This window comes from Eumetopias jubatus, unplaced genomic scaffold (assembly GCF_037043125.1).
Source record: "Eumetopias jubatus isolate StellerSeaLion01/CBP00866 unplaced genomic scaffold, mEumJub1_p1.0 scaffold_8, whole genome shotgun sequence".
In the NCBI taxonomy this organism is placed as follows: domain Eukaryota; kingdom Metazoa; phylum Chordata; class Mammalia; order Carnivora; family Otariidae; genus Eumetopias; species Eumetopias jubatus.
The window spans coordinates 127,599,645-127,613,962 of record NW_028274814.1 but is presented as its reverse complement, the minus strand read 5'-3'; the positions used below and the strand labels follow the sequence as shown (position 1 = coordinate 127,613,962).

At 49.4% G+C, this 14,318-nt stretch overlaps 1 protein-coding gene across 1 annotated transcript in view; it reads right to left on the bottom strand.

Annotated features, from left to right (window-relative positions):
- Nucleotides 1–1,131: 1,131 nt before the first annotated feature.
- Nucleotides 1,132–14,318, bottom strand: part of ABTB3 (ankyrin repeat and BTB domain containing 3) — a 298,415-nt gene continuing 285,228 nt past the window's right edge. The window contains exons 15-17 of the mRNA XM_028088606.2: nt 12,054–12,122; nt 10,127–10,240; nt 1,132–3,024 (exon numbers count right to left, since the gene is read on the bottom strand). Coding sequence (XP_027944407.1) covers nt 2,815–3,024; nt 10,127–10,240; nt 12,054–12,122 — 393 coding nt within the window. The 3' untranslated portion in view covers nt 1,132–2,814. The remainder of the gene's footprint in view (nt 3,025–10,126; nt 10,241–12,053; nt 12,123–14,318) is intronic.

Here is a 14,318-nt window from a genome sequence, read left to right as displayed (position 1 = left end):
ATATACTTGATCTTTGCAAGAGGAATAAATCAAATGGTGTACTCACCCTGAGGCCACACAGAGGGTGATGCACAGTCAAAAATAAATCGACCTTCTGTTCTCCAGGCCTGACTCAGAGTTCTGGCCCCCAGAATTTCTTAAAGAACACAAGGAAGGAATTTCTTAAAGAAACAGAGCTTGCCTGCTAAGCAGGGCCCAGGGGCTGGTGAGGTCAGCCGTTTACCGGGCCTCCCTGGCCCAGGCCTCCTTGCCCTGGCTTCCTGTAGGCCTTGTGGGTGAGCCAGCGGATATCAATCTTCACCCAGACCCGGGCTGGGCCAGAGCAGACCAGGTGGGGCCTTGGTCTGACCTCAGTGATGAGGATACCCAAGAAGAGAGCTGCTTGTCCCTCTGTGGCCCCCCCGCCACCCCAGAATGCTGCCACCATCACAAACATCAAGTCAGGCTGGCCCTTGGTGGGAGACACGCCATGTGGGGAGAACTTCTTTTTCTCCATCTTCCCACTCCCCAGAAAGCTTCCTTAGGGCACACAAGTGACAGCCAGAGCTAAACGCTCTGCAGGCTGATTAGCTGCATTAGGCCAGTGGCTGGGGTGGTGGCGCCTGTAAGTCCTCCAAGGGGGGCACCCACAGGTGTATGCAGACCTGGGGGACTCGAGCCTGCACACCAACCTCTGCTTGACAGAGCAGACAGGTGGCGGCCCACTGCCAACGACACGAGCCCCTGTCTTTCACCTGGTGTCTTCATTTTCCTTGACTCTTTCTGCAGGGCCACATTTTCCAGTCTTTCAACTGAATGAAGTTCTCAGGCCCCACCTGCCGGGAAAGAGCTCACTCGTACCACACACATGATGCGCGGCTTGGGAAAATCATTTAATGACAGAGAAAGCACACACCAAACTATAACAGAAGCGCGTCGGGAGTTGCCCCTGTACAACTCGGAGGCCAGAGGCCCCAAACTAGCATAGGACATTCGCGGGGAAGTCAGTCATGGTGAAGGGAACATCATATAGCATTTCTGAGAACACAGAGGAGGAAGGAGGCAGCGATGGCTCACACACGGGCTGTGTATCTTCTGGAACGTGGCCTCCTCTGCAGGCAGTTTCTCTCCCCCCCCACCCACCCCCCCTTCTTCATCTGATGGTAGGACCTGGGGAGGTTTGCAAATGACCAAGTAAGAGAGAGGCCTCGTAGATCCAAATCACTTGAGGGCCAATGTTGTAGGCAGACGCGGCCCAGGCGCTCCATGGGTCACACCCATGTAACTTGGCATTAGTCCTCTGGACGGTGGCTCAGGGAGCAAGTATGATGGGTGACAGCAGCTTCTCTAGAGTCTAGGGTCTGTGCACGACTTCGCAAAGGCATGCTAGGAAAGAGGTTTACCCATGAGACTGTGCCAACCCCAAAGGCTAAAAGTCATTCTCGTTTCTAACTAGGTTTCAAATTAACGGACAAGAAAAAAAAAGAAAGGCAGCAACTCAAAAATTACTTGGAATATTGTGGCACTTCACCAATCTCTTTTGCTTATAATATATGGCAGAGCAAAACGGAACCCTGTCGATATAAACTTTCATTATAGATAACCCTATAACTGTACACTCTCGGAATACAGAAAGAATCCTTCCTATCGTACATGTCTCATCTTTAAAAATAATCTAACATAGTCATATTCTCTGGCTAGTAACAAACTATTAACATCTTCTGAGAATACAGAGAAAACTTTGGGATTAACAGTAAATCCTCTGGCGTGCGCCCTCCCCACCCCCCATCAGCATCATCTATGAACGCATTTCTGCAAAAGCATCCCAGAATCATTGTTAAAGGAAAGGAATATGTTCTAGTTTTCACCAAATGGATTTTTAGCAAGAAGTGATGGAACATTTTTTACCTTGGCAAAAATGAAGCACAAACATAACATTTCACTGGTTCGGGCCCATGCAAATGCATGTTTTGTTATGTGGGGGGTGTTTTATTCTCACCCCGAAATCACGATTAGCATGCACATTGTTTTCAACTATCAAGTTAGAGATAATTATTGGCAGTGCACCTCTCTGTGTAACCATGATCACTAAGGCAAGATTATTATTTTACCTTGTATAGAATATCAGCAATATCTTGTCAGATGCATGTTTATATAGTATAGACCTGCAACTTACTTTTTTTTTTTAAAAACAGAAACAAAAACAAAACTCAAAACACAGATCCCTAAACACAATTCAATTGAAAATGAACTGTTAAGCTTTTAGAAATAGATTTTAAACTACAAGGCTGCCCTGTTTTTTGTTTTGTTATGAATATTTTAAAAAGTTCCCACCCCTAAAAATTTGCCAAATTATTTCTTCGCTCTTGGTAACAGTCTCGCGAATTTGCTACCATGGCTGACTCTCCCTGAACTGCAGTGACGAAGGTCCTTCATGGGAACACGATGCTCGTCAGGGTCAGACCAGTTACGTTCTCTGGCTCTCAACCGGCAACCCAGACGACCTTTAGTCCTCAATCCATCCATTGGACAGTGGTCCCGGCGACGGGTGTTTGACCGCCCCAGGGGTGCTTTCCGATGGGCTTGGCTTGGCTGCCCCATGTTGACCTTCGCGCGCTGGACCCCACTGCCATCTGACTGGTGGCATGTCCTTTGTTTTTCAACAGGAACGCACGGGAGCTGAAATTGCTTATTCGAGAGAAGCTGAGGCAGTGGAGACAGCTCCTTGGCCTAGCCAAAAACAGACGCCAGGTGAACTTGGTATGTGTTTGTGTGAAGCCAATGCAGCAGCAGGATCTGGAAAGTCCCCGGGAACCGTTCCCTGCTCTGGACGTTTCATACGACAGAACCTTTGGAAGAGGACAAGTGGATTGACTGAATCCTGATGGCCAACGTCCTCTGTAAGTCCTGGAGCACATCCTGGCCTGTCCCTTCGCCATTTTTGTCATAGAGGAGCTGCTTGAAGGCTTCGTTTTCAATGAGGACCATCATGTTTTTGAGAAAGTAGCCTTCACAGTATGCGGAGAGCTCTGTGACTCCAAGGAACTGTGGAGAGAGACAGGAAGCAGGAGGAGGTTATGGTTCTGAAATGCACCTGGCTGCCTGCATACCTAATAATGGAGAACAGCCGTGAAGGTAGACTGTTGACAACAACAGCCCTGATTCTCTGCCCTTTGCTCTGTATTCGCCTAGGTGGCTGGGGCTCATTTCTCCTGGCGTGGCCCTGTGACTTCCTCAGGCCAACAGCAGGGGGCAGCAGTGAGAGCCGCCAATCCTGAGCTAGCTTTAAGGGGCCAGGTGTGGACTTCGCGCTCTTGCTCAGAACCCGGGCTCTGCAGCAGAACAGGCCCAGGCGAGCCTGCTTGGAGGGTGAGCGGCTCCAGGAAACTGAGAGGAGACAGTGACAGAGCCCAGCCAGGGTCACCAGAGCCAAGCACGGCGGACCAGCCAACTGATTTCAGAAGCAAGGCCCATGGAGACCAGAAGAAACTTCCAGCTCTCCTGTCGACTCACGGGGCTGAAAAGTGCTTACTGGTTTAACCCCTGGGTTTTGCGTTTCTTTGTTGTACTGTAGCTAACCCGCACATGAATGGAGTTGCAGACACAGCTCTAAGCTCTTCGAGTACTAACCCATTTGACTCTCACAGCAAACCCGAGTGGGCATGGACTACCTATGCCCTGGATTTAGGGCAGTGGCTTCTCAACCAGCGGTGATTTTGCCTCCCAGGGGACATCTGGAAAAGCCTGGAGGCCGTCTGGTTGTCACAACTGGGTGGTGGTGGTGATGTATGTACTATCGGCATCTAATGGGTGGAAGCCAGGGATGCTGCTAAAGCTCTCACGATGCACAGGACAGCCCCTGCCGCAGAGGATCCCGCAGCTCAAGCTGTCAGTGCCGAGGTTGAGAAAGTGATCTAGAGACGGGGTTCCTCACAGACTAAGCCAGTGGGGAAGGGATTATGTTGACCTAGCTCAGGGGCCAAGCCAAGGGCTTGGCACATGGCAGACACTTAGTCTTTGTTGAATGTACGAGTGAACAGTTAACTAACAGAGTAATGGACTCACAGTGAACATTTCCTGAGAGCTTACAATATGCCAGGCACCTCGCAAGGCACTTCACGTGCATCATCTCATTTAATCTTCAACTTTCCTGGAGGCAGGCGTATTACCACCTCCAATTTACAGACGAGGAAACAGATAAGAGAGTAACCTACAAAAAAAATCATGCAGTGCGTCCAGGGCAGAACCAGGAATGGAACCCTGGCAATTCAAGTCCTTAAGGCTGTGCGCTTAACAACCAAGACATTGCCTCCAGCCTGACACCATTACTCAGAGGCCGGGTGTTTAGCCGCATGCGTGTGCCTGGTGGAGGGACTCATGTTTGAGGCACAGAAGTAAATGTGGATATGTCGGTTGGCTGTCTACAGACCTTTTCTACAGTTTCCAAAGCTTGTAAGTCTATCACAATGAACTGGATGCTCAGAAGTTGTTAAGAGCTCCTTGAGATGACATCCTGCTACTTTATTTAGATGAATTATCTAAATCATCTAAATGCTGAATCATCCTTCTGAACTCCCTAATAACCTGTCCTTTAAACTAGAGATTCACTTTAAGTTGGCAGATGTGGAATGGTGCAGTGATAATGAGGCAGTGCCAACAGGGTTTCAGTGGAATGAGCTGGAACACTCGGATTCAAGTGAGGGCTCCCCTACCTTCCTGAATATGTGACCAGGGCTGGGTGACTTGGCCCCTAGCTTAGGTTCATCATTTTCAAAATGAGAATTAGGACACCAGCATTCCAAATCTTGTTGGGATGATTTATGGCATGATTTTGTCATCTGTCACACTTAGGAGAGGCAGAGCTAAGGGAGGGGCCTCTGGGATCTTTTCTTCCTTCCTTCCTTCCTTCCTGATTTACGACTTTAGCTATCAGCTGTTGGGCAAGTATATAATCTCTCTTTGCCTCAAAATTCCTATCTGTAAAATGGGGATGATGATAATACCTACTTAATAGTCTGTTGTTGAGATTGAATGAGATAATGCAAGGAGTGTCAGAGTAACGGTCAACTGTAGTCACACTCACTGCTAGTTGTCATTGTAAATGTAAACTATTACTCTCCTTCTCACCAACTGGTATCCAGTGACCCACATGGACAAAGTACGTGGTCAGGCTGGGAGAAAGGGAACTGACTGTATCTACAGAACCTAGCCCAGGGGCGCCTGGGTGGCTCAGTTGGTTGAGCATCTGACTCTTGGTTTTGGCTCAGGTCATGATCTCACGGTCGTGGGATTGAGCCCCACATCAGGCTCCGTGCTCAGTGGGGAATCTGCTTAAAGATTCTCCCCCTTTGCCCCTTCCCCCCCACAATAAATAAAAATACATCTAAAAAAAAAAGAACCTAGCCCAGCTAACTGGCCCTTAGAAGGACCAAGCCTGTAATCATGAACTCCCTGACACCATGTGCTAATTCACTGAGCCAAAGGCAACTCTGTGTATAAAAACCATGTGCAACCTTGTGCAAATCAAATCACTTTTCTGTGCCTCAGTTTCCCCAGTTATAAAATGAAAGGAATGAACCAGAGGCACCAGGTAATTATGAGGTCTCTGAGAGATTCAGAAGATGTGGTGAGGTTTATCAGGTGAGAGGGCTTGTTACCACCCAATGTTCATACTGGGGCTGGGAGAGATCTTAGGAATGCTTTCATTCTTTCAACATGAACCCTGCTCTTAGAGTCATAGAGTAAAAGCCCTCACTGTACAGGCGGGGAAACTGAGGCTCAGAGTTGCCTATCTTTGATTCTGTGGACACAGAGAGCATCCCCCTTTACCACACCTGGCCATTCACTTTGTATATGAATGTCACTCAGCATAAGGTAGTGTAAGTGGAGAACAGTAAGTGTAAATGGAGAACAATAAATACTTACATTTATATTTGGTGATATTTATTCAATGGTGACTATACATCAGACCCTTGACTACCTCCACACAGCTAATTACTGACAGAACTGGGGTGGGAACTCTCATCTCCTGGACCAATGGTTGACAAATTGAGGGCCTGTGGGCAAAATCTGGCCCACTAACTGCTTTGGTAAATAAAGTTTTATTGGAACACAACCACATCCATCGTTTCCATGTCATCTATGGCTGCTTTTGTGTGACTACGGCAGAGTTGAGGAGGTATAACAGTGACCGTTTGGCCTGTGTGGAAATATCTACCTGGTCTTCCACAGAAAAATTTGCTGACCTCTATCCCTAGACGATAATTTTTCAAGGACAGAGACTATGTCTTACTAATTTATTATATTCTGATGAATACAGTTCCTGGTAAATAGTGGGTGCTCAATGAACACTAATGAATTCCCTGGTTTCCAAATCTGTGTTCTTTCTAGCACAGTGCACTGTTGAGCTTACTGCACTAGCTTAGATTCAATTTGATGAACCAGCCTATTCTTTTTCCCAGGTTGAAAGATAACTCGAAAGGGCCATCAGAAGCTCCAGGCACACCCCCCCTTTTATTTTAAGATTTTATTTATTTGTCAGAGAGGGAACACAAGCAGGGGAAGTGGGAGAGGGAGAAGCAGGCTTCCCGTGGAGCAGGGAGCCTGATGCGGGGCTCGATCCCAGGACCCTGCGATCATGACCTGAGCCAAAGGCAGACGCTTAACAACTGAGCCACCCAGGTGCCCCTCCAGGGCCCCTTTTTCATGACTGAATAGTTTGGAACAGCTTTGCCGGGGGAAAACAAGATGGCTAAGCCATGCATTTATGGGATGGCCTTCTCATCTGTATAAAATTCCACAGCTGTCTCAGTTAGATGTCATATAGAGGTATTGTTGCCAAGGGCTTGTTGACATTTGGAGCATTGTTATTAGCGTGTAAATGCCTGTGTTTCCTGGGGTTCCAACCAAGAGTTGGTTTCTTTCTTTTCCATCTTTCACTAAACTAGCCTCAATTTGCAGCACAATCTGCCAGGAATAGAACTCATGCAGCATGTGATCATCAGTGGTGGTGCAGTACCCAGAGCACGGGGGAAGCAGCGCAGAGAAAGGGCATGGGCTGGCTGGCTTTGCCCTGTCCCCCATGCAAGTATCATGAGGGGCCGACTTCTGCATTGGAAATACAGCAGGATGTGGCCTGGGGGCCGTGGCAGTGGCCGGAGTCTGTAAAAGGCAAAGCTCTGACTGCAAAGGTGTATACGCCAAAGGGGCAGCTCCCTGCCAGAGGTATTCAAAGCCTGCAGCACACGTGTATTCCCAGCCTGGGCTCACACCGCATCCGGCTGCATTATTAAATACGAGAGCTACGGAAGCCGCTTGCCAAGGAGCCTGGAGTGATTAAAATGGATCGCTGTCAAGAGGACCGGCCACGGCAAAGCCACTGGTGGGTGCTGGGTTCACAGGGCACTTTGAAGGTCCATGGCCAGGGGAAGGGAAGAACTACAAGGAACAACCAGGCTCTCCTCTTGGGTAGAGAGCAGCCTCTGGATGCTTTCCTGCGAAGTCATCAGTTTAAGATTAAAAAAAATGTACTGTGTCCTGAGAAACCAGATTTTGGTAAAACCTTCACTTAACTAAAATACCTAGTGCATGTGCGTGCATGCGTGTGCATGTGTGTGTGTAGGAAACAGCTTGTAGTTGTTGATTTACTGATGACCAATCAGAAGATCTTTTCTGAGTACCAACAATTATTGCACATATTTCAAACATTTATTAGGCCAGACAATAAACACAAGGTTAGGAACCTGTGCTTTGGAGTAAGACAAATCTAGACTTACACTTCTGGGTATATGCCCCAAAGAACTAAAAGCAGAGACTTGAACAGATATTTGTCTACTCCCCTCCTGCCCGGCGCCATGTTCATAGCAGCATTATCCACAGTAGCCAAAGAGTGGAAGCCATCTAAGTGTCCATTGACAGATGAATGGATAGACACAGTGTGGTCTCCCCATACAAGGAAATACTATACAGCTTTAAAAAGAAATGAAATGGGATGCCTGGGTGACTCAGTCCTTAGGTATCTGCCTTCGGCTCAGGTCAGGATCCCAAGGACCTGGGATCGAGTCCCATGTTGGGCTCCCTGCTCAGCAGGAAGCCTGCTTCTCCCTCTGCCTGCCGTTCCCCCTGCTTGTGCTCTCTCAAATAAATAAATAAAATCTTAAAAAAAAAAAGAAATGAAATTCTGACACATGCTACAGCATGGATGAACCTTGAGAGCACTGTGCTAATGGAAATAAGCCAGTCACAAAGGGCCAATACTCCATGATTTCACTTACATCAGGTCCCTAGGGGAGTCAAATTCATAGAGATATAAGGTTAAGTGGTGGTTTCAGGGGCTGAGGGGAGTGGGAAATGGGGACTTAGTGTTTTGTAGGTACAGAGTTTCCGTTTGGGAAGATGGAAAGCTCTGGAAACGGATGGTGGTGATGGTTGTATAGCAGTGTGAATGTGCTGAATGCCCCTCAAATGTACACTTAATAAATGGTTAAAATGCTAAATTTCATGTTATGTGCATTTACTACAGTAAAAAAAATCTCCATAGCTGTGTGACCTTAAGCAAGTTACTTCACCTCTCTGTGCCTCAGTTTCCTTATTATGACATGGGACTAATGATAGTGTTTACCTAAAAGGGTTGCAGGGAGGGTTAAAAAGGAAGATGTGTCAAGGCTCTTAGTACAGGCGACTGCACGCTAAAAGGGCCTCTTGAGTGTTGGCGTAAGAGAGAAAACATCTCAAAGGCAGCCTGAGTTTTCCCAAAAAGCGAGAGCGTAATTCATGTCAGTTGTCACTCTACAGCCTTGCGGATGTGGGAGATGTGTCCTGAGCTCCAGGACACAGAACAAGACTTTTTTGTTTTAATTCCTGCTCACAACTCATTTCATTGTTTCTTCTAGCAAATGCTAATGTGTCTGTCCTGAGCACACGGGACCAAATGAAATGGCACCTGGACAAAGTATTTGAATTCTCTTGGTTCCAGTACCCCCACAGGTGACATGAATTGGATGAGGTCAGTGGTCCCCCAACACTGGAGTCAAGACTGGCCTTAGGGCAGAAGTCACAACAGGGACCCCAGGAGCTTGTTAAAAATATAGATTCCTGGGGCGCCTGGCTGGCTCAGTCTGTTAAGTGCCCAACTCTTGATTTCAGCTCAGGTCATGATTTCTTGGTTGTGAGATCAGGCCCCACATCGGGCTCTGCATTCAGCTTGGAGTCTGCTTCAGATTCTCTCTCCCTCTCCCCCTCCCCGCCCCCGCTCATGTGCTCTCTCACTCTAAAATAAATACATCTTTAAAAAAATATATACAGATTCCTGAGCCCCACTGCAGAGACCGTTGGGGGGTAGGGGCTAAAGATTCTGGACTCTCCCCAGGTGATTCTGATTAGGTGTTGGGTCCACCTGACCAGGAGGACCCCTTGGGGGTCTCCAGGGCTGTTCTCAACCTTGGCCATATCTGAAATCACCTGGAAGCTCTGGAAAATATCTTTTACCAAGCTCCACCCCCAGAGGCAGATTTAATTGGTCTTTGATAGGCCCCAGGCATAGGGATTTTAAGTGAGTGCCCAGGTGATTCTCCTGTGTAGTCAGTTCTAGAACGGTGTGGTGCTCATACTTGAGCATGCACCAGAGTCACCTGGAGGGCTTGCAAAGCCATAGATGGTGGGCCTCTCCCCCAGAGTTTCTGGTTCAGGGGGTCTGGGATGGGGCTCTAGAATATACATTTCTAACAAGTTCCCCGAAGAGGCTGATGTTTCTGGATTGGAGAACACACCTGGAGAGCCACTATTCCAGAAACTTGTTACTCAAGGTGTGGCTTAGACCAGCAGCAGAGGCTTCACCTGGGAGCTTGTTAGAAACGCAGACCAGGGCCCACCTGGGGGTTTGCTGAGTCAGGGTCTGCGATGTGATTCAAGTGCACATTTGCATTCGAAAAGCACTGTTTTGGAAACAACTCTGCTTTTGAAACTTTCTGCTCTCACTGTATTCTGGAGGGGCGAGATGAAGGGCAAGGCATCTTTTCTAGAGTGGGAGGCCGAGGGGGGAGGAATGCAGGCAGCTCAGCCTGGAGTGGGCAGGCCAGCGTCAGCTCTCTGCCCCGAGCCACTTCGGTCCCCGGCGCATGCTCCGGGCAGCCCGGGCAGGATTGATTACCTTGGCGTGATTGTAAATATCCACACAGTTGTCAGTGTTAATGCTCTTTGCGCAGATGATCTCACAGTGTCGCTGCAAAGCCTCCAGCTGGAAAAATTTAGCGGCAGACAGAAGCTAAAAATCATAAGAAGAGCCTGTTAGAGGTTGGGAGGTGGAAATAAAGGGAGGACAATGGGGAAAATCCTCATTTTTCCACAGAGATGTCCCAAGGAGAAGGGCTGGGAGCACAGGTGTGGGTCTGTCACTTTAAAGCACAAAGGAAACCCTAGAAACTGAGACACAGGGATAGAACTCTGTTGCGGAGGAAGATGGCCGAGGGGAGGGGGCTGAAGGGAACCAGGTTCACGGCTATTCTAGCGGGAGGTCAAGCAAAAGTGCTTACAGTTGCCGTGTCCAGAAATAAGGAAGTAAGGGTGAACGCCCTTAGTTAGCAAGATGGACACGGATGCGGCTCACTCCTTCTGTTCAACCGGGTGTCCCCACAAAGGTCACCTTGGAGAAGCCTCCCGGACCATGCCACCTCGGGTCACTTCCCTCCGTCACTGTCCGGCTTCCTTACCCGGCCTCAGTCGTCCTCCAAGCCCTTCTCCCAGCAGACATGATGTCATGCTGTCGCCCTCAGAGAGCCCGAGAGGGCAGGGGTCTCTGTCCCTTTGCATACTGCCGTGGCGGCCCCTGAGAGGTCAAAGGGACTGACTTTGTGAGGAAAGGATGGGGGTGGGGGTGGGGGCAGGGGGAGCTGCTTTTTGGTGACAAGCTCTTCTGCATTATTTATGTGATTTACACGTGCGTTTGTTATTTCGATTTTAAAATAAAAACAAACGTGACAAAAGAGCCCACATCCTCAGATGGTAGCTTGGTCTGCAGGTGGAGAAGTGTCAGAGGCGCGGTCCAGAGAAACGAGAGAGGAACTGTGGGGGGGTGGTGGCGGGGGGGGGGAGACGATGACCATGGAAGGGTTTGCGGAGTCCGAAGGGAGGGATAAATGGACCACCCAGTGAATACACAGCCCTTACGGCACTCCCCAGGTGCCAGGCACCGTTCTAGGCACCTTATTATATAATCTTACAATCTTAAAAACCCAATGAGGTAGATCTTGTTATTCCCATTTCCAGGTGAGGAAACTGAGGCTCAGAGAGCCCAAGATCACACAGCTCAGACGGGGAAGAGCCTGGATCAAAACCCCGATTGGCCCAGAGTCTGTGTTTTCATCACTGTGTGGGGTTATCTTTTGAAGGACCGACAGTGCTCTGACATCTCTAATCAGCCAGGCACCCTGGACTTTGGACACCTGAATGGGATCTTGGCTCCTTTGCTCGGGATTACCAGAGTGATTTTGGCTTCTGGTAGGAAAACCGACAAGGGCTCCACTTTGAGGAAGGGGCAGGGACTCTTGGCCTTGGGCAGAAGGGAGCAGAAACAAGGCCCCTGGACTCAGAAGGGGCGGGCAGTCTTGACGGAGAGGTAGGCAGCAGGTACGGGGGAGCCAAGGGGCCTTGGGAAGAAGGGAGAGTCATCCTGAGCCCTTATAATCGGCTCCCGGCATCTGCATCAATGGACACATTGTGATTTAAGGAATGTTTTCCGATGCTAGAAGTCACCAAGGATAGCTCCTAATGTTTGCACCCCAGCTGTGCCTAGAGCTAGAGCTGGCCTCAGCCTCCTCAGTAAACTTACCTTACCCTGCCCCAAAGCCAATTAATGTTGGATTTTGCAGAGTTGCTATTGCAAGTGCACCAAGCACCCTGGTTTTCCAGGAAGGGGCTCTGCTGAGAAGCCCTCGGGAGGCCCAAGGAGGCAGGCAGGACCCCAAGGTCTGCACCCAAGTGAAAACCCAACACAGGTCCCCCGCAGACACTGCCAACACATGCCGGTGCCCTGAGTTTACAGAGATGCCACCCACCCAACAGCACAACAGATGCCTTACCTCCATTATCTCGTTGTTTTTAATGAGCAGTGACTCTGGACCACCATAGTAGAGATACTGCATGACCAGCTGGAAGAAAGGACACAGAGGGCAGAGCGTCAGTCTGGGGTCAGCACACAGACACAATCCTCTTACAGCTGGGCAGTTTGTGCGTCCCTCTAGAACATCTGCTCTTGCTGGATCGCTGCCTTATGGGAGAAGTTCCACTTAGGACACATTTCCTAGTTGGATAGTTTTCCTTATTGCATGCTGCCATTTGTCTCCCTGTGGTTCTGCTGGGTTCCAGGTGCACCCCCAGCTCTGCTCTCCATCTAGAGAGCTCTCCCCTCCCACCTCCCACCCCATCCGGCTGCCCCCAAAACACTCGGCTTGAAGAGCCTGCACCAGCGGCTGATCCCTGATCCCTTCCGGGAGCATGGCTAGGTTTGACTAGAAAATTCTTACTTAAATCCCAGAGAGAGACTCTGGGCTACCACGGGACCACCTGATCCGGGATGAAGCTGTCAGGGGTCGGGGGTTTCAATGTCTCGTTGATGGTGTGAGCAGTCCGAGCCAGGCTGTGCTCTGTTCACGTGATTCAGGAGGCCTGAATGGTGTGCCAAGTCCCAGAGCTTTGCCAACTGATGTCCCTTTAGGATGTGCAGAACTGGCCGTCACCACTTCCCATGAAACTGTTAATTTTTTAGGTGGTGCGTAGGCTTTCCAAGTGGGCATGGTCTTCTCCACCATCGTCCGCTGCCTGTCTTACGACACACGGACTCCCTGTCTGGCCCCACGGCAGCTGTGCTGGGAACATCTGTAGACTGGCTACATCCCATCTTTGGGCATTTGCAAAATGAGGCACTGGGGCTGGGCCATGCGCTATGGTCCCTGCAGGCTCCAGTGGTCTGTGACCACCATAGGGGCAGTGGTGAAGGGCAAGGACCCTGCACTCGGGCTGCCTCAGTTTCCAATCAGGCTCTGCCACTTAAACACTGGGTGACCTGAATTAGGTTAGGCTCTCTGTGCCTCAGTTTCATCACCTGTAAAGTGGGGCTAACATTACATACCTCATGTGATGAGGATTACATGACATGGAACAGGCCTAGCAAGGGCCTGGCACGTGGCAAGAACTCAGTAAATGTTAGCTCTTTGATTTTTCTGAGGTGGAAACATCTTTCTCCAGCAGCGCCTCTGCTGTGTTTTCCACTCAGGTCACTCGAGGCCCTTTGTGACCAATCTCAATCTACCTTTTGCATGTGTGTTTACAAGTAGTAGTTTTCTTAAAAAATATGTTGTTTACAGTTTTACTGAGCTATATTTCACATAATGAAAACTGCTTCTGTTTAAAGTGCCCAGGCCACTGGTTTTAGTGGATTCATGATGTCGTGCGACTGTCCCACTGTCTAATTTTAGAACATTTCCAACACCTCTAGGAGAAACCCAGTGCCCATTACCAACCATTCCCATTTCCTCCTGGGCCAGTCCTGACACCCATGGTGGATGTGCCCGCTCCAGACATTTCATACGAGTGGAATCCTATAACAGGTGCTCTTTGGTCTGGTTGCATCCCATTTTCAAGGTTCGCCCTTGCTGTCACAGATCTCTCCTTTATTTTTATTTCTGAACAATGTACCACATTTTGTGTATCCCTTCATCAGCCTGGGGACATTTGGACTGTTCCCAATTTTTTTGCTGTTAGGAATCTGGCGGCTATGGATCAATGTACTTTTTCCCATCTCATCTGCCACTCTGCCCTTTTCTCTCCTCCTAATCACGACAGCATCTACCTTTTATACTCTGACCACTCCCAACCACTTGCCTTTAACCGAACCTACCACCTCTTTCGGTCCCACGCTTTTGCCCAAGCTGTTCCCTCTGCCCGGATTCTCCATCTGTTGAACTCGGCCCCCTCTTTTGGGATCTAGCTCAGTGGTCACATCGCTGAAACCTTCTCAGATCTGCTAGCTGCAACCCCAGGCTGGGTGCCACCTCATCCAGGACTGTAGCGTGACTTCCCACTAGAGCTCGAGGGCACCGGCGGGGGCTGCCCATCCCTGCGTTCCCGCGCCTGGCACAGTGCCTGCGCTCAGCAAGCGCACTTCAAACAGGAACATGAGCCCTCTCCCTCCCTTTTGTGTTTGAGCCTCCATGTGCTGACTTTGGGCTGCCGCCGAGATGGCGATGTGTTGACGGTGGTGGCCGAGACTTTGTGAAAGGATCACACGGCCGCGGGTCCCCCCCCCCATGCTGATGGCTCATGGGCATCTAAAATACCACGTCAGC